Consider the following 26,268-nt stretch of genomic DNA (forward strand, 5'->3'; position numbering starts at 1 on the left):
TGCCAAGTCCAGCTCAGGAGGCTCGAAAAGAACTAGAATTTCTCATGGACTCAGTACCAACTCGATTGGAGCGCTCAGCAGCACCTGTCTGTTACTTTCCTGGTGAAGCACGTACAGTTAGTTGTGGACGGTCGTAATGCCAGGCCTACAGTCAAATGCTATCAGAAACTGAAAGGAAGAGTATTGTGGCAAACCATACGTCTACACACCATCTCAAGGATCCTAGGAGAAGATGAGAGCCCAAGCAAAGGATGCAGAGTGGCAAAATAACTTCTGACCACGTGTTTTCAGGATTTCCGCAAATGGGAGGGATCTTCGCAAACACTTGCAAACATATGCTTTTCATACTGCGGGAATCCCTCTTCTTTAACCTCCATAACTGATGCGTCCTCGACCTCCCCTGCTCACCCAACCTTTGCTGCCGTGACCGCTGCCTCCTCTTCCTTGCAGTCAAAACCCGATCTTTCAGATGAAACAGCTGACAACCACACTCTAGAAAATTCAGAAAGCATAGCAGATTCTCATGCCGACACCAACAGTATGGACTCGACGCAGACTGAACAAACAAACAACGACACTAATCTTCACCACAGCGACGACCTTATACCAAATTCTGAATCCTCCGTAGCTGAATGTCCAACAGCTTCAGCAACACAAACGCAAACTCTTCCGGCAGCGTCTCCTCCCACGATCCAATCACCAGCCACTTCCTTGCCTTGTTCGTCCGTTTCCCCCTCCAAGAAACGTCGCCCCACCGAGTTTGATACGTTGCGGCCAGACCCTACAGAAAGCTATTTGAAAAAAAGAAACACTAAAAAATGATCCGTGTGTGTCTACTAAACTGTCAAAGTGCAGTAAAGAAGATCTCCGAACTGACATATCTATTAGCCGCAAACTCTATTGATATTAAATTTTTTAGTAACAGAAACTTGGTTCAACGATTCCCATCATGATAACCAAGTGGCTCCATTCCCGACTTCTTCCTACTCAGGAAAGATCGTGTAAGGGACACCCAGAGGCGAGGTGGCAGAGTTGCAATATACTACCACCAGTCTCTCAGTGCATTCATTTCCCGCAGGGCTGACTTGGAGCCTCCTCCTCCTATTGAATGCCTCTGCGTTGAACTTCGCCTCAAAACAACATCGGTTATGCTTTTCAACTGCTACAGGCCTCCGTGGCAGAATACTCAGACATTTTGCCAGGACATATCTGGCAAAATTGAACTTGTGTAGTAGTAGTAGTAAAATTTATTATTTTGATAGGGAAGGCCCTACAGACGTTGCCGTCTTGTTACAGGGAACCCTAAGTGCTCTTTACAGAGCGAACAAAAACGGATAGATGCTCAACCTGACGACACGTGTCAAACACTTGCAAACATAACATCGTCCTTGCGGGCGATTTCAATGCCAAGTTGTCGACTTGGAATGTTGGAGACACCCAGTGGCGGATCCAGGGGGGGGGGGGGGTTCCGAGGGTTCCATGGATCATAGAACCCCCTAAATTTTGCAAAAGTGTGCGGCTGCGAAAAATATCATGTGTGCACAAAAGGACGTCCGTCCTATCACAGTCAGTGCAGTCACTGAGTCAATGGCTACAGTGCACTCGCGTGCGGTGGATCGATAGACGATACTGTACGTATAGTATTAGTAGTCACTTAGAAATAATTGATCTCTGGCTTTTTCCAAATTCGATTTTGGCCGTAAGGCCACCCTTTGTTAATTCATTGTTTAACGTCCATTTTTTCGCGAAACGGTACGCGGGAGGGCGGAAAAAAAACAAAAGCCCATTCCAAAAACTGGAAACCCCAATCAAACATTTTGACCAGTAAAGCATGTGATATATACAATATTTCTGGGTCTAACGGCACTTGCAGGCATAGAACAACACTCTTTGATGGTACATTGGAGCACATGCCTGATGAATCCAACAAAACAGGTACATAGCATGGAGTTAGCATGTCATGAATTCATTACATCTGGATTTTTACTAGGGCACACACCGTACGACTCCGACCGAAAAAAAAACAAGAAAGTAGTAGTACATGTACCAATAATATGCGAAGTTGTAAATACATGATTGTGTAGTTTCACAGTGTGCCGATCATGACCTTAAACTTATAATCTTGCCTCCCGGGCATGCCTTTGTCTTGTGTTCTTTTTCTTTTTTTGTTGGCTTTTAAAGAAGTACCAGTCGAAAGGGTCTTCAAGCCCTCACTGAACCTGTGTGCCAGTCGATTGCATACATGTATATGATTATGTGTCGGTACTAAAATTAATAATAATACAATGTAGGACAGAGGCAATATGCTTTGGTTCTGCAAGAGTGCTCAATGCCTGATTCAGGCAGAGCGGCGTACACAAAGGCACACAATGAAAACCTTGACAAATTTATTCCGTTGTGACTCAGAGTTTCATGGCTGAACCAATCATCAGACAACGATAATGACCTGCGCCTACTGCATCTGCCTCTGAAATAGCCCGTCCCTGTATACATTCACGCGATTACTCCTCTCGCTATCGTATTATCACACCTCTCTCCACTTAGATATACCAGCGCTGCCTCCTATTCCATTATCGTTGTCTGATGATTGGTTCAGCCATGAAACTCTGAGTCACAACGGAATAAATTTGCCAAGGTTTTCATTGTGTGCCTTTGTGTAATACAATGTAGGGTAAGCAGCAGCATTTGGCCCTGTACAGGTTTTCCATCGTCCACCACACCACAACTGCGCTCCGACTCAGTCTCCAGGGATGGTGGTGTGCTGTGGCAACGACTTTGGTTACGTGTCGAGGCCGGCTGGAGAGCGCAGTTGTGGTGTGGTCGATGATGGAAAAATATAATAATATTTACATACATACATACATGTCCGTAGTGTGTTTTAAAAGGATGCGATTCCCACGAACACAATCGGATTGTCGTTATTACAAGTGTCAACCGCACATCTGATTCCATGATATTTTGGCTGTTCAATTTTGGTTCAACCGGAACCCCCCTGTAGAGATCTCTGGATCCGCCCCTGGACACCTCTACCCGCGAGGGCCTGACATTACAAGATACCCTGGACAACTTAGGACTATGCCGCACAAATGCTGCTACCCGCGGTCAAGCTTCAGCCGCTCTGAACCTACCCAGAGCTACGTCTCGTTACGGCCTGAATGCTATTTCATTTTTGGCAGCAGACAGATGGAACATGCTTCCACCTGGATGTCGTCAAGCTAAGTCCCTTTCTGCATTTGTCACAAGCACCAAGTCATTCCTAAGGTTCCCAGTAAAAAGGCAACGCCTGTTGGGAGTTCCCTAGTAAAAATTTAATAATAAATTCTACTACTATTACTACTATATCAACTAATGCGTGACACACCTACACGTTTCTCCTCCACGGGAACTTCCAAGTCGTTGCTGGATCTCGTGTGCACAAACAACATTGACTTTGTGAAATTCACATCTACGCTTGCACCACTGGGCGACCACACTCCAGTTATCTTCCACTTTGATGCATTGCCACAATCGGCCGACACGACACCCTCGAGGTGGGTGCCTGACTACAAGAATTCAAGTTTCAAAGCCTTGTGTGATCACCTCACCCAGCAACCTCTCTCAGACTGTATGACTAGCGCGACTCATGGTGACAGCGCTCTATTTGCATGGCAAGGTGTTTTTTTATCCACAGTTAATAACTATGTCCCGATGAAACTGATCACGAACGGTAGCAGGACACGATCGCGCCACAAACCTTGGTTTTCCACCAGTCTTCGCACGCTTCACCGAACTAAAGAACGGCTTTTCAAGCGAGCTAAATCTACGGGCCTCCTATGCGACTGGGTCGCCTACAAATTGTCTCGCAACGCTTTCGTTTCAGCCAACAAAACTGCAAGAGATAGCTACTACTCCCGCCTGGGACATGACCTTAATAATGGGTGCCAAACTAGAACATGGTGGAACCGTATGAAGCGGCTATGTGGCATTTCCTCACCTCTTGGCACAATACCAACTCTAGTTTCTGCAAATGGCTGTGATATAGTGACTGACTCTGAAAAGGCAAACCACTTAGCAGACCATTTCGCACGACAAAGTCAGACTCAGAACCAACAAAATCACCAACGGCGTACACAACCCACAGCACCTTGCACACCACAAGCACCACAGCTCGAAAATTTGTTTGAATTGGACGAGGTTACTCCTGGCCAAGTCTTTCAAGAAATAAAACTGCTAAATGTCCATAAGTCCTCGGGCGGACCCATTTCTAACACTCTTCTGCGGGAGACCGCCTCGGTAATCTGTGATTCTTTCGCAACCCTCTTCAACATTTTCATTCGGACAAGCTCCTTCCCTGGTCAATGGAAAACTGCCGTCATCACACCAGTCCCCAAACCAAAAAAACCATCGCACTCAGCTGAAGGTTATCGTCCAATTTCTATCCTGCCCAGTATTGGGAAACTTTTTGACAAGCTGGTAAACCGACAACTCGTTCGTTTCCTGACGGACAATAATATCCTCAGCCAGACACAATTCGGATTTGTTCCTAAAAAGTGCATGACTTGCACAAAGATTGTCTGGGTTCGAGACGGGGCAAGTGGACCTTCTGACTCTGACTTCCCCACCTTTTGAGTTCGTTACTTTCGCTTTTCGCCTGACGAACACTGAGCTAGTTTTTTTGGCTAGAGAGTAGAGTTGTTTTGATTCGGCTTGTATCGTCATGCCGAAGCGCTGCTGCGCTCCTGAATTCACTAGCAGACGAGAGATGGAACTGAGGCTCCCAGTCCATACGTTCCTTTCCAAGCCGGCCGGCCGGGAGGCAGAAAAGACTAAGTGAGGGAATATTATTTTAGTATCATTGGTGTAGGCTGCAACAAGCACGTCGTGGTCCTGAAGCGTGACTACTTCCACGCAGTGGAAGCGAAGTCAAGCACAACGAATGTTTGTGGACGTCTGAGAAAGAACTCGATTCCCTTTGATTCGGCTGCACTAGCTCCAGAGCGACCCTCTCCTGGCTGAGGACAGACTGCGGAGAGGCCAGGAACCTGCCGAGCCACGAGTGGAAGCCCAAACCGCGAAAATGAAGGGTGGAAGGACTGAGTGTGAGAGCCAGATGGCCTTTAGTACTACTTGCAGTACTACAGTTGCGCTCGGTGAAATCCAACCCAAAGTGCAAAACTGACGCCCTGTACCAGTTTTGATGACATCATCGCATCTCTACATGTGTACGTCCAGCCGCATTTGTGCCACTCCCAAGGCGTCAAGGGCCGCGCAAAAACAGGGCGCCAAATGTGCACTCTGGGTCGGATTTCACAGAGCGCAACTGTAGTACTGCAAGTAGTACGTGAGTTGAAGGAGAGAACAAGTGCGCTGGAGAAACGCTGCGAAGTCCTCAGGCCTGATGTGTACTAGCTACTGTTGAAGTCTCACTTGTTCCGATATGAACATTTCCTCAGCCCTGACTCTGAGCAGCTGTATCTAGACTTGGACTTAGGCCAGAGACATAGCATTGTAAACCTTACTGAAGCCATATGTATCCAATGCCTGGCTCTAGTGAGAAAGCAGTTTGGCGCAGGCTCGCAAACTATGATTGAATCAGGGAGTGGTGGAAAGTCACATTAAACCTCTCCATGATTAGCTGGTAATGACGACGATGCGGCTCCGGCTGGGTCTCATGGGAAAGTAACTTGCATACCTGTTTAGTTGCAATGAGACAACGGTACCCCATGTACTGAAGACATGATTGAACTACATTTATCTCCTCCTGGGAGAATGTGGAACAAATAATGCCAGAGTGTATCTGATACACATCACAGTCTGCTGAGTATGTTCATTATTGTGGACGTAACAGAACTGCGCTGTGAGGTACCTTCTGCGTTTGACCTACAGCTGAGCCACTACTCTTCTTACAAATTCCATACAACGGTGAAAGGATTTGTTGGAGCATCATCAAACAGTGCAATCATCTTCATCATACACTGGCTCCGTTGCCTACAGTAGTTCACATTTTGACGGGGCGCGCTGGGACGATACGGAAGGAGCAACGAGAACCATTGGAGTGCTCATGATGCTGGTTAGCAGAGACGGATGTGAGTGTCAGGAACGGGAACGCAACCGCACTACTGTACAGATCAGGAAGCGATGGAAGAGTTGAATCTGTTCAGCCTTCCATGTCGTGTACAGGGACACAAGCGTAAAAATGGCTACATTTCGGATGTGAACTGGCGATGGCATTGTGTAGCGACGAACACAACTGCAGCTGTTCAAATTTCAGCTTTTCGAACATTATGCTTCCCATGATAACTCACGGAATGGCTCACATGACGGAGTTGGACATTACCAGGCTAGGATTATCATTTGCTGTATTTATGGAGAGTCCTTGAGTTTCAGATGAAATGCTTTATCTTTTACCTGTCGTTCCTTTAGAATGGCACAATGTCCATGGCTCCTTTCTTGTCTTCATAACAGACTGGTATAATCAGCATGATTCTGCTTTATTTGAGAAGAAATAAAACTTTCCTTTCGGAAAGGAAGCCCAGAAACATCAACCCCATGGACTGTGCTTTATGACTCTCGTCCATCGACGTTAACCGTCGCAATAACTGCTGCATGTATGTTGTGCTGTGCGAACCGTACAAGATTTTACAGCTCACCCACGCCTTCCCAACAGGCTCCTATATCCCATACCGCTAGCGTTACATTGAATATTAACTAGGCTAGTACAGTTACCCTTTGTTCTTTTGATGGCGGCGGGTAGCATGGAACTTGACGTGTTCTTGAGATCCTCGTGCAACACTTGCTGTTCCCGAATGCCATATTATTGGGTGCATCGAGGTTGCTTCTATGCTCGCTGATGTTTGGTAAGACAATTTTTCATAGCTATTTCACCGAAGAATAAGGCAAGAGTATTTTGGGTTGGTTTGGACGCCTGGCTTCTCTTCACGTAATAATCATGTAATATACAGCCATATACTTCCACTAACCCTACAAGTGCACATGCATGACTCGTGTCATGACTCATGACAATGAGTCATGAGCTGCTAAAGACAGTGACGCGTCGGTACTGAACATGTACTTGTACATGCCGTGCACCGTTCATTCATGCTGACAAAAAAAGTAGAATCTTCAGTACAGGCGGTGTAGGGTGCCCGCAGTGTAGCTTGGGTGCACAGGGTGCACTTGCCCCGTCTCACTCGCGGCTCGGATCTTTGTGCAAGTCATCTATTGATCAACTCCTTGTATGTATTAACACACAATAATAATACTCTGCATTGGACCGGCGTTGTACATACAACATGATATTCTTGGATTTCGAGAAAGCGTTTGACATAGTTTCTCACCACGACCTTATCACAAAACTCACCTCGTTTGCCAACACCTCGACCACCCGCTGGTTTGAAGACTACTTCACTCAACACCACGAAAACCGTCGTCCTTTCCTTCAAACCCCAACACGCCATCCACATCACGCTCCACTCGACTCGGCTGCAGCAGGTCCACCCACATAAGCACCTTGGTGTTACACTCCAAGACGATTTGCGATGGACCCAACACATCATAGAAACCACCAACAAAGCCAAAAAACTACCACACCAACTCCACAAGACACGTGGCACAATGAACGCTTCCAGCCTATTGTTAATATACACGACCTACATCCGACTCGTTCTCGAATATGGCAGCCTTTCCCTCTCCAACACCACACAGCAACAGCGGGACACAATGGAGAGAATTCAACGCCGTGCTATACGCATCTGCCTTCGCATTCCCCTCTTTGCACCAGTTCACCACAGCTCCCTCCTCCATCACGCAAAGCTCCCCACCCTTAGCTCACGACTCCTTGTTAAACAAGCCCTACTAGCATGGGACATCCACCACCAAACCTCCCCACCACACCTGCAACAACCACATCTTGCACCACAACGTCAACACCAACCATACACCCTTCGACAGACAAGGACCTACTCCATCGGACACGCACACACGAACAGGCACCGAGATTCCCCCATCAACAGTGCCCTCACCCTCTACAACTCACTCCCTATCGACATCACAACCCAACCTCGTAGAAATTCTTTCCGAAACAATGCATCCAGTCTTCTTTTGAGCAGTACCTGTTCCTGCTCCGCGCACCCCCCTGGTTTCTGATATCTCGAACGTGTACTTAACTATCTCGATCACCCCTGCTAACGTTATTGCCCCCGCTTGTTTTTCATGATCCATTGCTTCTTGCCTCCCGGTTAATTTCCATCTAGCTGTTTCTGGCTAGTACCAGTTCTATCGCACTTATTAATCATCCTTATTGGCGTCACGCCATCGTGGAATAAAAGAATAATAATACTTGACGGACAGACGCATTCAGGTTCGAGTTAGTGACTCACTGAGTGACCCCCGTCTTCTCTCTGCTGGTGTCCCACAAGGCTCTCACTTGGGTCCAGCCTTATTCCTCCTATATATCAACACACTGCCTTCGTTAGTGCAATCAGATCTGTATCTCTTTGCCGACGATAGAGCATTAGGTAACACATCGTCATCCGAAGTACAAGAAGACCTGGACGCGTGTGGATCTTGGGCTCTCTCCGTGGGGGAGATTACAATGCTGAGAAGTCAGCACATGTGGTTTTCTCCTCCTCAACGGACCCTCCTCCATACACCTTCTCCCTTAATAACCGTAACATGCCAACACTCAACGAGCACCGCCACCTCGGAGTCATCTTGGCTCACAACATGTCCTGGCAGCCACATTTCCTTCAAATGATAACGAAATTTCGCCAACGTATTGTTCTGCTGTGCCACATGGCCTCTCGTTTGCCGCCTGCCGCCATATTGGCGCTTTACCGCGGATATGTTCGGCCTGTGGCGTAATACGCTAGCCAGCTTTGGTTCTGTGGCGTACCTGCACGAGATACCGGATCACTGGACCGCCTTCAGGCAAAGGTCGCTAGACGATACCTGTACCGGAAAGGCTGCGCAGCTGAGTGAAGCACTTCCAAATCCGAGCTCTTTCGTGCAGCCGGTTTGGAATCCCTCAGTTGGCGCAGACACATTGGAGCCCTCTGTCTGGTTTTTAACGTTATAAAGTTTCATCCACACCTTCTTCGTGCATGTCACTTCTCTCTTAGCTCTAGTGCCCGTCGCCCATTCTATCTGTTATTTGCTTCTGCTCAAGGTCCATATCGAAGCCGCCATGTTCTCTCTCATTCCCTAGCTGTGTGGAACAATTTGCCAAAGGACTTGCGTGAGATTGCACATGCTCATACATTCAAAAGAAACCTAAAGCATCATTTCTCTCAGTACTGTTACGACATTGCTGGGATCCCTGGATTTTAAACTATGTTTTTTCTTTCTTTTTCCCGTCGCGTGTGTATGTGCTGCTGTTGTCCGGCGCACCCCCGCACGTACTTCTCTGACATCCGAGGCTTCATATTTTTGTTCGTTTGTTTTCTGACGTTTTCTGCTGGCTGAGCTCGTTGCTCTGTGTTTGGTCCGGAGACACCCCCTGATTTAGGTACCATCGCCTTTGGGTTATCCGTCATAATAATAATAATACGAAGTAGTGGTTGCGACTTCGGCGATGACTTGTAAGAAAGGGTTTGCTCCCCACACCGGAGCTCGCGCTATTCCGCCGACTTTACTTGACACTTGACTGACTCACGACTGCCATCCAGAGCACACGAGAAGTCCATCGAACCTTCGACTCGGCAAACCTGCAAGAAAGCACCACTCCCTGCTCAATACACAGTGTTTCGGGGAATTCACCCCTCATCAGTTGAGCTTGAGTAGGCTGAGGAAGATTGTGCCTGAAGAGCACCACTTATATAGTGCTCTCCAGGCACAAACATCACCAGGGATACAAACTTACAGAGACGCTCCGTTTCCAGCGCGACAAACACGTCGTGAACACCAGATAGCAGCGTGAGTCAGTGTCGCTCCTGGACGGTGAGACAGACGTCGAGGACCCTCGGTCATTCGCAACGCTGTCACCTCCAAACCAACTAGTCGCAAGCCCGCGCCGGGCACAACAGTACGAAGTAGTGGTTGCGACTTCGGCGATGACTTGTAAGAAAGGGTTTGCTCCCCACACCGGAGCTCGCGCTATTCCGCCGACTTTACTTGACACTTGACTGACTCACGACTGCCATCCAGAGCACACGAGAAGTCCATCGAACCTTCGACGTCTGTCTCACCGTCCAGGAGCGACACTGACTCACGCTGCTATCTGGTGTTCACGACGTGTTTGTCGCGCTGGAAACGGAGCGTCTCTGTAAGTTTGTATCCCTGGTGATGTTTGTGCCTGGAGAGCACTATATAAGTGGTGCTCTTCAGGCACAATCTTCCTCAGCCTACTCAAGCTCAACTGATGAGGGGTGAATTCCCCGAAACACTGTGTATTGAGCAGGGAGTGGTGCTTTCTTGCAGGTTTGCCGAGTCGAAGGTTCGATGGACTTCTCGTGTGCTCTGGATGGCAGTCGTGAGTCAGTCAAGTGTCAAGTAAAGTCGGCGGAATAGCGCGAGCTCCGGTGTGGGGAGCAAGCCCTTTCTTACAAATAATAATAATCATAATAATAATAATTTTAATATAGCTATGAATAGGATGAAGGCCGCAGACATCACGCAACTACGTTACTTGTTTGACATGTATTACTGTGTATTTTATAACAAAAATATTATTGAAAACCCAGAATCGATTTTCTCGTTCCTATCATCAGTGGGAAAAACGGAACTAAGGATACGACCAAAGAAACTAATAATAACTAATTCTTATGATTTTGCACTCATTACCACAATACTGTTATAGTAACTTATACTTCCCAATCCGTTGCTTCCAAAAATGGCAACTTTGTCCGGTATACCGTATCCTTGGTCATGTACATGCAACTATCCCTTCACTGTGCATAGTTCGAAACTCCCCCCCCCCCCCACACATACAATGGTTGCTTCTTTGCTTTGTCATACCACAACCATTCAATGCGGTGAACCCCTCGATAGGCGATTTGCCTTTGGGTCATCCTAATAAAGTTATATTATAATTATTATCTCCATCTGAGATAGGCTCTCAGGAGTTGGCCTCACGTCTGGGGTTTCAGATGAAGACATTATTCACAGAATATTCACAACGCATCCCTGGACCCCACATAATGCCACTCTGACAGGTTTGTGCAGGACAGTAGAGTGCGACAGCTTGCCGAATGCCCCAGCAATATATCCATAGCTGGAAGGCACACAAGTCCTCATCTGTAGGCAACTCAGTTCTAGTTGCTTGTATTCTGTTTCTGGTATACCCTCTTTCTCCAGACAGTATTGATTAACCGAGCCCTAACATTGCACTCATCTCCCTTCCTCTCTTTCTGTCTCTCTGTCTCTGTCTCTGTCTCTGTCTCTGTCTCTCTCTCTCTCTCTGTCTCTCTCTCTCTCTCTGTCTCTCTCTCTCTCTCTCTCTCTCTCTCTCTCTCTCTCTCTCTCTCTCTCTCTCTCTCTCTCTCTCTCTCTTCTCTCTCTCTCTCTCTCTCTCTCTCTCTCTCTCTCTCTCTCTCTCTCTCTCTCTCTCTCTCTCTCTCTCTCTCTCTCTCTCTCTCTCTTCTCTCTCTCTCTCTCTCTCTCCTCTCTCTCTCTCTCTCTCTCTCTCTCTCTCTCTCTCTCTCTCTCTCTCTCTCTCTCTCTCTCTCTCTCTCTCTCTCTCTCTCTCTCTCTCTCTCTCTCTCTCTCTCTCTCTCTCTCTCTCTCTCTCTCTCTCTCTCTCTCTCTCCTCTCTCTCTCTCTCCCTCTCTCTCCCTCTCTCTCTCTCTCTCTCTCTCCTCTCTCCCTCTCCCCGCCTTCCTTACACAGGAGAGCCCCTCGATAGGCTTCTGCGACCTTTGGACAATCCTTAAATAGAAACTTCAGTCAATCAATCGATCAAACTCGGCTCTATTCATGTTGCAGAGCTAGGAGGAGTAGGAGGTCAGTTGCGCCCACTACGGAGCGGAAGGTAAGTTCGCGAGTGACGAGAATGGAGTTGCGATCGAGACAGTTTGTAGTTCAACACTCCGGTTGGTTATTGTTTCCATACATTTGGAGATAATGGAAAGAAGGGATATGGGACGATTGTTCTTCAAACAGAATCTGGAGCCTTTCTTACGCACCGCGACGACGTTCCGGCCACCTTCCAAGCAGATGGCTGGTGGCCCTGTCGGAGAGAGAGAGAGAGACGAGCTAGTGGGCCTGAAAGAGAATCTGCACACATCCGATTAAGCACCCGACAAGGGACAGAATCCGGGCTAGTTCCTTTTGGCGTGTTCATGCAATGGCTTTCTGAAGCACACGCCTCGCTGCAGATTGGTGAAAGTGCACTGTAGTTGTCCTGTGTGGTGAACTCTGTTTGTCATCGGGAAAGTCTGCATTAGTAATACCACAGAACCAGGTCTCTACTAGTACTCTGCATTACAGTGAAACCTGTCTAAGACGACCGCTCAAGGGACCTTCAAAAGGTGGTCTCCTTTTCCAGGGTCATTTGACTTGAAATAGTATCCCTTGATCCTGGTTTCAGTGGTCTTCTAGGACAGGTGGTCGCCTTATCCAAGTGGTCGCCTTGACAGGTTTTACTGTACTAGTAAACGTGCATGTACAAGTACATGTATATCGAGCGAGGCCCATTTCTCTCTAAGATTACACTACAGCGAGAACTGGAATTCCTACGGCCAGCCTTCACACCCTTGTTGTTGTTGTTGTTGTTGTTGTTGTTGTTGCTGCTGCTGCTGCTGCTGCTGCTGCTGCTGCTGCTGCTGCTGCTGCTGCTGTTGTTGTTGTTGTTGTTGTTGTTGTTGTTGTTGTTTCTTTTTTTACTTCACCATATGAACAGGCAAGACTGCCTTCTCACCGGGGCTATTGGCCCACGGCTCTCACAATATGATGAAAATGTTTAAAATGTGTATGAAGAAGAAAGGAACGGAAAAGAAGATGAAATGAAAGGAAAGAAAACAGTAGGTATTAATTTTATGAAGGGGGGGAGGGTATGAAATGAGTATTATCATAGTTGATGAGAGAAGTGCATGTATGATATCCAATATTCTTGTTCTATAGACTATTTTTAGTACGGGCATTTCATGAGAGTCATGCATGGGCAAGGCAGGATTTGGACTAGGATAGAGGACAAGAACATAATTGATGAGCATCTGTTCAGGCACCTGACAAAGAATAGTGTTATCCACCAGTCCACTGCTCCTAAATCGATACATGTCCTCAAACCAATGTGAAGTGCGCCGACACCCACGCGCACGGTCAACTCCTACTGGGTACAGCTGCAGTCACAACTCCGAGTAACTAAGGGTAACAATACATGGATGCGAGGTTTTCAAGTTTATGATTGTATATTTGAGGATTCGCACTGGTTATGAGACTTACCACCTCTCTGAGCCTCTCGCCACCAGGCGCTGCATCTGCCACTGTGGTATAACCAACGGAAACCACGGCCCGGACAGAGCTTTTTTTCTCCCTTACTCTAGCAATTCAGTATCCGATGGTCTCCCTCCCAAAATCGCATCGGTAACTCCTTTTTAAAACCAGCCATCAAAATATCTACGGAAGTAAATCTCTAACCCACCAATCTGGTAGGGTTTTCCGTATGTTTTGGCCTATGCATTTACCTTTTCTTTTCACTGAATGGTGCCACAGAACCATCAGATGCTGCACCCTACACTGATACAGTTGTATCCGTTGCCAACTAACTTCACCCCCTGCTTTACAGGCTGCACCCGTCCCCAAACAAAGTACAAACGATAGGCACTAAACGTTGTCAAGTGTTTCTGGTCACGGGGGTCGGCATGGATGCGCGAAGAATCAACTACATGTACAAATTCAATGTAAGTCTAGGGTCAGTGCACACAACTACTATAGTCACTTTTATCATGATTATTGTGTGGTGAACCTGTAACGTGTTTTTTTGTATTCTCCACCGGCACGATACGTTCGTTCACAATGTCGAAGGAGTGGACGTCCTACAAACCCTGCAATCGCATGAGCCGTCTCACTAATACTGCAAGTTTGAGTGCTGGCAGTGGGATAGCTGGGTGGCATGTTGGCAGGACCCTTCGACGTGATCTTCACCGCAACTGAATCTCTTGCCAAAGTCAAGCAGCTTTCTTGCAAACACACACACACCTACAGTACAACATCAGTACTAGTATACATGCAATGATGAATCCGGGACTCGGGAAAATTACAGCGAGAACTGGAATTTCTACAATTTTCTTCTTCTCAAATCGTTTTAAAATGTACTTGTATTCCCATATTCTGTACGTATCAAACAGCCCGAGATGCTGGGAAAGAGATGAAGAGCAAAAATAAATGATACGATAGAGTTATTTTAAGGCCATGTCAATGAGAGTCACAGTGACATGGCCTTAGGTTCTGTAACACCGACCGAAAGTCCAACACAAACCGTCAGCCCAGGCCGCGCGTGGCTTTGGAATGCATCACGGAACGCCGGAGACACTAGATGAGGGCAGAAGCTACTGGTAACCACCACCACCATTGCTCATGACTGCTCCACAAGTGACAAGCGCGTGGAATATTGCCCTGTTAGTTGTTTTGAGGGCTTTGTAGACTCAGTGGCCTTTGTGGAAGAGGTACTCCTTGCTGAAACCAAGCACGGGTTGAGTTGGCACTTCTGACAAGTGAACCTAACGCCGGCATGGGTCATACACACAAAGTGGCAGATGAATGATGACCACAGCTCCGTGATGCCATAAAGGAGCTTTTAACTCTCTGGCAGTGACGTTAGCACAATGTCATATCAGTCCTCAGTACCGGAGAGTGGAGGTGGGGGGAGTCATCTTGCTAGCGCAATAGTCTGCTGGAGTTCCTTGAGCGATTTCTCCCCGTAGCCCATCTGGACACGCACAATATCCTGTTTGCGGTACACAACAAGAAGAATGAAAGGCAGAGGACACACACACACACACACACACACGCACGCGTGTACACACACACACACATACACACACAGGGAACAAACAATTACTCTTTAACTCATGAACGAGCATGCACGAGCTATCTGTATTCAACAGCATTAAAATTATTTGAACCAGCTGAAAAAAATCGAACTTTATAATAGAAGTGGAAAGGAAGAGGACATATGGATACGAGTTAAGAGTAACTCGTATCCATATGTCCTCTTCCTTTCCACATTTATTTATGGCTCAACATCCGAGTTTATAATAGAAAAAAATATTTAAAAAAAGTCATATTTGCCACATCAATGAAACTCGTTAGCTCGCTCGATAGCTTGCTCGTTAGTGGAACTGATTGCTCGTTTGTTATAGATACGCTCGTTTCAACACTAGTACGCAGCACGAGTCGCTAGTACAAGTGCAGCGCTGTGCCGCGAGTCCGCACGACTCCGCCAAAGCATGTTTACTGATGGTGTAACCGCATAACCTCCATAGGTTCACAAATTGACAACACACCTCCAGTCCGGGGTTCAATCCGCACGTACCTCGTTCGCTTCATGTTGGTATTGACGAAAGCCTTCCTTTGTCCAGCGACTTATCTCACGCCTGTAGTCTTCATCCGGAATTCGCCGTGCTGTCTTCAAGAGTGTTCGGTACAGACGGATGACACGTTGCCGATGAAGAAACTAAGGCAAAAAAGGAGAACACATTTCATGAGTTTGAGGGAAGGTTGTAAATGGTAAAAGTATTAAAAAAATTGACTGTCACCAGCAGGACTCGAACCAGGGGCCCTCGTTTATGGCCAGCCATGCTCTACCACTGAGCTTTTGTGTGCACTTTGAAGCGCAGGGCTGCCACTTGCTCCGATTTTTCGGAAATCGTCAGATTTTTGATCGCCTGTCGGACAAACCGACCGATTTTGTTCCCAAAGAGGGACAACCGATTATTTTATTTCGAGCGCTTTTTAGTCCAGTTGGCCATTAATTCATAATTGACATGGTTGTAGTACGTGTGCTGGACAGTTAAAATGTGTTCTGGGGCCCCAACAGCAAGCCATTTTCCTGAAAAAAGTCCCACCCGGGGGCCTGCCCCCCCCCCTCCCAGACACCCCCGACCCCGTCAGATTTTTCTCCCTCCAAGTGTGGCAGCCCTGGAAGCGCTGCAGTTGTCTGAGACATCAGCAATAAAGTGGTTTCATATCGTTGTCGTGTGACTACATTTGTGCTGAAAGTGATCATGTCATGTGGACAGTGGAATCAACATGGCCACCGACATCATGTGACCCGTAGATGCTGCAGTTGAGTGGAGTTGGAACCAACATGGCTGTCCCATATGGTCATGTGATCATGCGATAGATGTGAAACCACTGTATAGAGATTGTGCGCATGATTTCGTGGGACGAGTCGCCAGATTTTCTAACGGGCATCAAGTATACAGCGTGAGTCAGCGGATTTTTCTAAAGGAAAAAGGACATTATGGAAACAAGTTAAGAGTAACTCTCCACCACTGTAACTAGATACCTTCCCCTCTTTGGTCTCCCCATAACCTTGAACCTTCCGAGTTGGAAGGCTGTCGGTTAGCGCTACGGAGATGTGTTGAAGCTAGGTGTCAGGACGTCGAATGTCTCAGTACTCTGTCAGTTTTGTGCCTAGTTGTTGCACTTTCTGACTGTATATAGTATCTAGTTACAGTGGTTTAGAGTTACTCTTTAACTAGGGATATCAGCGAACGCACTGCGCAGCCCATCTGCGCAGGTCAGCCTGGCCCATCTACGCGCGGCCGACAAGAAAACTCATGAGCACTTTCATTTTTTTGCAAAATAAATCGTGCGAAGAAGATGCACGGAATGGCTGAAAACTAGGCTGAGGAATAGTAGCATCCAGAGACTCTCAAACAAATTCATGGTCCATCGCTTCTGACAATGGCAGCGAAGACATCAGGGAGCTGATTGCAGCAACTCTCTACCAAGCGCGATGCTGGTTACTCACCAGGGCAGGGCGCTTCCATCGCGCAAGAAATGGCCGTGAGCGAGAAATGGAAGTCCGATTTTGGAACGATCCAACCAGGGAAATTCCTTGAAAATTGGCCTGAACACCTCTCATACTAGTGTTTCACGATGTGCAAACTTTCAGAGAAATCGACCGGGGAGAACGTGGTGAGTCCGTGGGTCCTCGAGTATCGCGTATGATTTGAATGGTCGCGGGGACAGAAGAACAGTAATTTTACGACTCCCAGCGGTGCAAACAGACCGCGGCCATGTTTTCTCTGTCGGCCGCGATCACGTTCAAAAAATCGATGACGCAATGCATGCGCAGAGGCCTGCGCAGTGCGTTCGCTGACATCCCTACTTTAACTCGTTTCCATATGTCCTTTTTCCTTTCTACATTTATTATTGGCTCAATACCAGAGTTTCAAATTTTTCTAAAGGGCGCTAAGTATGCAGCGTGAGTCGCTAGTAAAAGTGCAGCGTTGTGCCGTGAGTTCGCGCGACTCCGCCAAAGCATCTCAACTGATGGTGTGATCGCATAACCTCATACCTCAGCAGTCAGTGACAGTACTCAACAGTCACTTACCATACACAGGTGCGTGCCCAGTATGTATTTATTCCCGTAGCTATGCAGAAGACGTTACTTCAGTAACGTCTGGCGCTAACCAGGGTCCACACAGCTTTAATTTGGTATTTGTGTGTTTGTGTCACGCCTGGCACTATCCCGTATCTGTCCCGTACCGTACCGTGCCATCAAGCACAGCTGGCCACATACAGCTGGCCGCAATATTCAAATAGGGCTTTCAAACGCAAGATCATAATGTGAAGCAACTTGGAAGAATGGGTATGAACGCAAAGTGTATCGGGGAATGCATGTAGAGCGATGGTGCGGGTTCGAATCCCAGGATATGCCTGAAAAAAAAATGGGAGAATTGAAAAAATTATAACATCCCTATGCTTTTTTTGCCGTCATCAAGGCGGTAGACGGTGTCGTATTACCCTCGACCATACTTGTCCCGTACCGTACCGTACCATCAAAGACGGCTGGCCACAATTCATATTCAAAAAAAAATCACGGTTCGCGTGAGACTCGGCTGGAAGCCGGGTTTTCCGCATCCGTAGGAACGCCACCACCCTTCAAGGATCAAGGCCCAGATGCAGCTCCTAAAGCGGTGGGAGGTGAGTAGATCAGCTCACCAGCAAGTGGCCAAAGACCGAAAATCCCATTCACTGCATCCATGTTTTCCTCGTGCCAGGCCACGAGTTCCCAATTAACTGTGGGTCGCAGCACGGCTGGAAAAAATCCTTCCGCTTCCAAGCAGGGCTTGAACCTGGTACCCTCTGTTTCTCAATCATGGTCTTAGACCATCCCACTATGCCTGCCTGCATATTCAAATAGGGCTTTAAAATGCAAGATCATAACGTGAAGCAACTTTACTCGGTCTATATATCCTGTATAGACCTCCTAACCGGTCTATAATCTATACTTATCGCCTTCTTAGTATTTGACCCCACTAATTTCCCTGATACCTAAGCGGTCAAATATATCGCGTATTTGACTGCTTAGTCAAATACACGATATATTTGACTACTTATATTTGACTCCTTAGAACTTCTTGGACTTAGAAATTTTCTCTCCAACTTAGAAAAAGAAATTTTTGAAGAAAGCAGAAATGCACAAGATGGGATTTGAACCCACAACCTTGTGAATCTCAGTCACTCTTCCTTACCACCCAGCCACTGTGCTACCGATGCTGAACCTAGTTTAAACAATGATCTTGACTTTCAATGCAGTACAATGCAGTATAGGCTATAGTATAATACTAGAATTACAAGGATATGTCGTATATGAAGAGAAACTATTGCGTGGAGAACACGATAAATAGATTATAGACCTCATAGTTGGTCTATACAGGATATATAGACCTCGTAAAAGACCTCGGGGGACCTCGGTCTTTTACTCGGTCTATATATCCTGTATAGACCTCCTAACCGGTCTATAATCTATACATATGGAGGGAGGGGGGGGGGGGGGCGGTAGCCAGCCATGGCAGTAAAGTTGCTGAGTAAACAAAAGCAAGAACAAAGCAAAATATATAAATATTATACATTACTGGAGGCAAAGAGAAACACATCTGGATGAAGAATTAGCAGTTATTAGAACACGAGCTTCATGTTGGCCTTGAAATCCTTTAGCGTACAAGACGATTTACTGATAGAGGCAGGGCCAGCCAGAGAGAATAGGCAGCGAAAAACGGAGATCTGGTATAAGCTGATGTTCGGGCTTTAGGTAAAGTCCAGGGATTGGGCGTAGGACGAGTGGGAAGAAACCAGTTATATTTACGCAAGTGTGGCGGGGCTTTGTCAAGACGAAGAGAAAAGTATGGGTTCCTGGGTGCCCGGAACCCCCCCCCCCTTTTTTACTCAAAATGCAGGATTTTGCTTCATTTTTCGAAAAATTTCCCCGGGGAGGCCCCCGGAACCCCCCCCCCCCCCCCTTGTAGGGCACCGGCGCACACGCCTGCATACATGTATCCTTGCCTATTTTTTGGCGAGAGAGAGAGAGAGAGACAGTGATAAAGGACCATCATTGAAAAGGTATCGTCCATACATGTATGGTCACTTCATATTAAAAAGTACACAGAAGTACACAGTGTACCTGCCACGCTGACATTGATAAAAACTATGGCATAACACAGTACAGGATCGTGCAGCAACAGCAGCACCCTGGCAACATCCTGGGGTGAGACGCGTTCAGTGCATAGCAGCAGCACTGAGCTCTGAGCAACCACCTACTGATTTCCAACCTACTTACCTAGCTAGCTCCCCTGTACACCCCGCAGGACCACCCGCGGGTGAAGTTCCACGTGAAATGACACAGCACAAGCCTCTTATCTCTTCACTGGTCATACCGCAGCGTAATAAGTCAGCTGTCATTTTCGTGCCACTCCCGATCGTTCTTGGCAAGGAATTCCAGCAGAAACAGGCGGAGGAGCACGATTTTCATATCCCCTCATGGATTTTCTAGTTGGAGTATTTCAGAAGTTGACCCAGACCCACCGCTCAATGCGATCGATGACAAGCAAAAAATAGCCACCGAGCTGTGACATATTTTCTCTGATCGTATTCCCACAACAAGCCGAGCAAACAAACGTCAACGTCTTCTACCGTAAACATCAAAATTCAATCGTGCACGTCATTGCAGATGCATTCGGACAGCGATTTCTTTTTCTCTCACCTGTTTGAGCGATGGGACGGACGAGCCAAGCAAGTTTCTTGCAGGAGACATGCCCTGGTCACTGCGAGCCTCTGGCTAGCCAGTCACTCCAAGGTCTCGTACATCTGATCTACACTACACTCTACAGGACAGAAGTAAACATGTCTGATTGGAAAGCTCTGAAATGTTTTCTTTACGTCTTTCGTCAATGATCCAGCGGACAAGATCGAAGAATGCATTGCAATGCATTTTCCCCCAACCTTGACACTGCAGTGCAATGATTATGTATCGCTAGCACTAGTGCTGCGACGTCCCCGGCCTCGGCCCATGACCATGTCCAAGCAGCTAGCACTGCGACGCTCGAAGTGCCAGTCGCTCTAGCCGTCAAATGTCATCCTTCTTTCCGCAGGTGTCCGCACGCGTATGTCCTGCTCAAAGCAAACACTTGCCACGTCGAGGTCGCTGTTCGTGCGTGACCAGAATAAACTCAGCTTGAACACCTTTGAAATCCAAAACCTGTTGGTTTTGGCTATGAAATGCGGAACATGCATGGGTACCCCCGTCTGATACCATGAAATCTAAACTAACTTCAGTACTTGGATGGATTTTGTGGTCAAACACGTGAATTCGCACTACCGTGCCAGATCGACCGCGCGTGCCGTGCACACCTCCTTGCTGATCTTATCGTTGTGCATGTGCCGAGGCATGACCAGATGACTCATCTCGGGGCGCCAAAAAGGCGCAGCGCTGGTTGCGCGAGCTGGAAGAACTCTCTACGCTCTTCACATGTGGGATGCTGCTCACCCATGTACAGCGATCTGGTTTATTTTAGTAAAACCTCTTGACATGTCGTGAATGCGAACGGTGATGAAGGCTACAGAACCCGTGGCCGTTTGCCACGGCATGCGGCATCCTTCAGATCAGCGACCCCGCGGCCCATTGAATCTCGTCGCTTGTCAAAAAGTAGCGCTCGCCTTGGATAAAACAGGGTGCACTGTCTGTTGCATTCGTGCCCGTCCTCCTCCTTTTGAAAGTAAAAATTAATCATGATTAATTTAGTCTATCCTATAGTACGTCTGTCGATCAAGACGCCCGGAGTGGAGACCCGAGAGAGCATAGCTGCGTGGATCAAGACGATTCGTTCCCCCGACGTTTGCTTTCAAGTCCTTGACTCTTGAGCAGGATTTCGACACGCCACACCATCCCAGAGACCTGAAGAAGTTGATAGTCAATCTGCACTCTAGGGAACATCGGGGAATTTTCTTGAATAGAGAGGTTAAGTTACACGTTTTTTGCCCTTTTTCAAAACGCGGTGCAAATCTCACGTTACGTGAAATTTTTAGAGGTTAAGTTACACGTGCGACGTGACGTGAAATTTTGCCTGGCAGGATTCGGGTTTAGTTCGCACAAATATCAAATCTTCCAACAAACTTGATAAATCTCGATAAAATTCCGGAAACTCACACAAATTCGGTCGGGATAACCAAGCGAAACTTCCAAAAACTCACGTCATGAACTTACGTGCGGGACAGTCAACTCACGTAAAACACGTCAAATTTTACGTGAGTTTTTTCACTTTTTGACGTAAAAGTTCACGGACGTAAGACTTTTACGTGAAACTTAACCTCTCTAATGAAGAAAGCACACTCGGCGAGCAAAACATTAGCAGCTGTTCACATTGTAGTTTGGTACGCCTTCACGTTGAGAGAATTTCAGCGGCATGGCTGAACAGCCAGCGGATGAGGACTTGCCGGGGCACAGTTGCACGGTGTGCTTCGAGAAGTTCTGTGCTTCCGACGCGCGCCGAGTCCCCAGGAGTCTGAAATGTGGACACACGTTCTGCACAAGTAAGACTCCCTCGATTTAGGCCTGTGGAGAATCCATAAAATACACAAAATACACTGCAAGACTGTAGCGACTGCTGTTTGTTTTATGGGAGATGGTGCGGAGTCACAAGTGTAACTATGATTGTGTTTATGTTGTTTAGCTACCAGTACTAGTACTAGTACAGTGCGTATATGTATCCGATTACTACTACTGCCTGAAGCAATCACTGGGCAATCGCTCCAGCGCCGGATACGTTGATTATTACATTTTATCACTCCCTTAGTATTGACTCCCATTGATTTTCGCTATACCTAAGCAGTCAAATATTCCTGCATATTTCATTCCTTAGGGCTATATTGACTGCTTATATTTGACTGCTTAGGGGCTGTCCGGGGTTACCAATAGTTTTTGCAAAACGAAAAGTTTTAGTATTTTTCAGCACCCACCCACCCACCTACCTTTTCTGCAGGTAAAACGAATTCAAATAAAATATTGATGTCAATTTTCGACACGCAGAAGTAACTGGGCATTCTCCATCTGCATTTAATAATTATTTTCAAAACGAAACTCCTTCAAACCCACCCACCCCCAAACGAAAACTTTTCGTTTTGAAAATACGATTGGTAACCTTGGACGGCCCCTTAGGGGTTGCGCAGTTGAACGGTGCCTAGTGCAGCATTGTCACTGCATGAGTAGGTGGTGGTGCAACAGTTGTGCAATCATAAAACCGGGATTCATGAGGTTATCGTTCTGGAATTTGAAATACGGTCTGTTTGTCGTGATAAATCTAATATTGACTTCGTACTTGGTCAGTATAGGAAATAAAACCTCGTAAAAGACCTCGGCTTCGCCTCGGTCTTTTACTCGGCTTTTATTTCCTATATTGACCTCGTACTCAGTCAATATTAGATACGTATTCCGAAGTTTGAAGCAACAATCTGATCAGGCTACATGCTCGTTGTACCTGAAAAGGCTGAAAACCCCCTTGACCCCTGTGGACCATTTAAAAAAAATTCCCCCATGGCATGATCGACTAATCGTAAGCCAGTTTGATATGAGATATACATGTGTGTGTATGATAGTTGGATCTGATCGTATTATAGCAATCAAGAGTACAATCGATGCGGACGTGGCCACTGCACATGCACGCCGACCTTTCTTATTAATTTCACGACATTCACTCCCGGGGGGGGGGGGGGGGGGGGGGGGGGACAAAAGAGCCCCCCCCCCCCCCACCCTTCCCTAGCTTGCTTGTGATGCCCGTGTATGCCCGCATCCACTGGGGTACCAGGTGGGACACATCGGATGGCCTGTTGGCGTGAACTTGATAATGCTCTGGCCATGATCATGGACTCTTGCTGGCGATACGACAGGATACGCAACGCGAGGCGTGAATTCCTCTGCTGCAGTAGGGTTGCGCGCTGAAGAACGTGGAGCCGAAGAGCGCCCGGCCGTAAATACTAAAAAATAAAACACCACAGTCCAAAGACAGGACCATCGGTGTAGGTTTTCTGGCTGCTTTTGTTATACGTAGCCAGGGCCGGTCGTGGCAGCTGAAATGCGTGAAACTAATTGAAGTTACTCGCTCTCTTTCGTACGACCGTTCTCTTCCGTTGTTTGTAATACAGTGAAACCTGTCTAAGACGACCGCTCGAGGGACCTTCAAAATGTGGTGTCTGTTGCCAGGTGGTCTCCTTATCCAGGGTCATTTGACTGGAAACTTAGTGACATCCCTTGATTCTGGTTTCAGTGGTCTTCTTGGACAGGTGGTCGCCTTATCCGAGTGGTCGCCTTGACAGGTTTTACTGTACATACAGTCAACTTCGCGTATAGCGACACTCGGCGGGGCATCAGAAAAGTGTCCTTATTCGCGAAGCGTCGTTATACCCGAAGTCCCATTATATGTATTACAGTTGGATGTGACTTTGCTCTGGGCATAGAAATTCTGTCGTTATTCGCGAATTGTCGTTATATCCGCAGTCGTTATTAGCAAAGTAACGTTAGCTGACTGTACATTTTACGTGTACAAGTAACATGTGTGTATGTATACACTAATTCATGTGTACGATCCAGTGGAAATCTATGTGATTGGGATTCACTAGAACATTTTCTTTCCTTTTTTTCTGTGCATGCATGTACAGGCTGCTGCAAGAAGCTCCTGAGGACTGACTCTATTGACTGTCCGAAATGCCACGAACTGATGCATTGCGGTAGCAGTGGTGTTGACCAGCTGATCAAGAACTTTGGCGTGCTGGATATCGTGGAGTCCGCCCCGGCGACTCCGCTACATTCGGCGGGTGGCACCGCGAGCGGAAGCAGCATCGGCACGGATCGCAAGTCGCTCTCGAGCCCGGTCAACTGTGCCGGTGAGCTGGTGTGCGGTCGATGGTCGGAGGATGTGTGTGTGTGCGTGCGTGTGTGTGTGTGTGTGTGTGTGTGTGTGTGTGTGTGTGTGTGTGTGTGTGTGTGTGTGTGTGTGTGCGTGTGTCATGTGTCTTCTTTCCAAATGATTCCTTTTGAGTCTCTCTCCCCTCTCCCAGGAAGACCCACGTGACCAGTTGTGGCAGTGAGTAAGTACAGTACCATGTACACGGTGTGTGTCCACAAGCATATTGTGTGATTTCTGTCGACGTGTAGATGTTTTCTTGTCCTGAATAGCACAAGTGTGAAGTATGCCAATCCGCTTACATTGCGAAGGTGCCAGTAACATGGTGTCTGTTTCTTTGCATTTGTTATCGCAATTTTCTCAGATGCTCCGCCAGCAAACGGGACAGCGTGTGACAACTTCCGCTGCTATAGTTGCCTGGAGCGGCTGCCCGACCTGTTTGCCTGCACGGACTGCCGGGCGGTTCTGTGCCTGGCGTGCAGCGAAGCCGTGCACCGCATACCGGGCTTCCGCGAGCACCACGTCGTCAGGTCGACAGGGATGACAGCGCTGCAGATAAACAGGGTAAGGGTCCTGAGACCTGACTATGTACCGGATTTCCCCCCGACTATAAGTCGCAACCCAATTTCAGGTCTGAGCCAAATTGTATCAATACATTCACGCAAGTAGAAAGTCACACTCGATTGCAAATCGCATCCCCTTCTTTGCCCTTGAAGTATATATATATTTTTTTTAGTTTAGTGTGAAAAGGTGCGACTTGGATTCGAGGATACTGTAAATCTACAAATTTTCGGCCCGTTCAAATTTCGGCCTCCCAGGGCTAAAACACATTTCAGCCGCATTCAATATTTCGGCCTGTACTGCTGCTGACCGTCTACACTGTCACGCTGAACCTTGCGAAACAAACTTTCGACCGCAATACATTTTCGACCAAATATGCCCAGGCCGAAAATAGCCGAAAATAAAATTTGCGCCGAATATTTGTTGACTTACAGTACATGGTACATGTGCTTGTACTGTACTGTGAAAGCAGAAATTTTCGGTGGTGTAATATTTTCGGTATTCTCCAAAATCGGCGGTTCGGTGGAGGGAAATTTTCGGCAAAACCCGTTTTACACGCAAGTGTGGCACTGAGATCCCGAGTTCGAGTACTCTGATTTTCTCCGATCGAATATTCGAGTATTCGAGTACCGTACTGGCAATATATATGGTCGCAGTGAGGCCATGAAGCGTTACATTGGCACATGTTTACCGCACGCAGGGCGTTACATGCAAAGTCGCACAGGAGCCGTTACACAGGTTTCTATATTGCCGCAGTCCTTTTTTTGCTATTGCCGCATCACTATTTTGCTATTGCCGCATCATTTTTTTGCTATTGCCGCATCATTTTTTGCAAACTGCAATGAAAAGATCGCCGCACCCCGCCGGACGCGCGTTACGAACGCAACGAAAATTTGTCGCACTAGCCTGGTCGCGCGTTACGCCGCACCCCCCTGCGTTACGCGTTACGCGGCAACATATATTGCCAGTACGGTAATTCTTCATCTCCTAAAAATTGCACACCAGGGGCCTTAAAATCACATCATGATACAACCCTGATTGAACCGAGTAGCGGTCATTTTTCTCGGGTATATTGGTTGGTGGGTCATTTGGGCTCTCTCTACTCGTGAACAAATGTTCACCACACAGTCTGCACATCAATATCTGCCGACTGCTGCTCTGAAACTGCAGATTTCTGTGGTAAATGCATGTACCATGTATGAACGAGTACTCTGTTTTATTCCGAGTACGATTATGTTTGAAAAAAACCGAGCGAGTACTCGAGTATTCGGTACTAGTACTAAATGTATACAGTACCGGTAGTACCGAAATTTTCGGTGCGTTTTATTTTCGGTAAAAATTGTCGGCACCGAAGATACCGAAAATATACACCACCGAAAATTTCTGC

At 47.2% G+C, this 26,268-nt stretch overlaps 2 protein-coding genes across 2 annotated transcripts in view; one reads left to right on the forward strand and one right to left on the reverse strand.

Moving 5' to 3' along the window:
• Nucleotides 1–14,216: 14,216 nt before the first annotated feature.
• On the reverse strand, nt 14,217–20,359 carry LOC135821514 (LYR motif-containing protein 2-like). The gene is made up of 3 exons (XM_065334515.1): nt 20,129–20,359; nt 15,449–15,589; nt 14,217–14,860 (listed from the first exon to the last, which is right to left on the reverse strand). The coding sequence occupies exons 1-3, from the start codon at nt 20,177–20,179 to the stop codon at nt 14,783–14,785; spliced, it is 270 nt and encodes an 89-aa protein (XP_065190587.1). The 5' UTR covers nt 20,180–20,359; the 3' UTR covers nt 14,217–14,782.
• A 1,380-nt stretch (nt 20,360–21,739) lies between these two features.
• Nucleotides 21,740–26,268, forward strand: part of LOC135820872 (uncharacterized) — a 14,623-nt gene continuing 10,094 nt past the window's right edge. The window contains exons 1-3 of the mRNA XM_065333916.1: nt 21,740–21,954; nt 24,076–24,300; nt 24,685–24,884. Of these exons, the coding sequence (XP_065189988.1) occupies nt 21,828–21,954; nt 24,076–24,300; nt 24,685–24,884 (552 nt within the window). The 5' untranslated portion in view covers nt 21,740–21,827. The remainder of the gene's footprint in view (nt 21,955–24,075; nt 24,301–24,684; nt 24,885–26,268) is intronic.

Source organism: Sycon ciliatum, chromosome 7, assembly GCF_964019385.1.
Source record: "Sycon ciliatum chromosome 7, ocSycCili1.1, whole genome shotgun sequence".
NCBI lineage: Eukaryota > Metazoa > Porifera > Calcarea > Leucosolenida > Sycettidae > Sycon > Sycon ciliatum.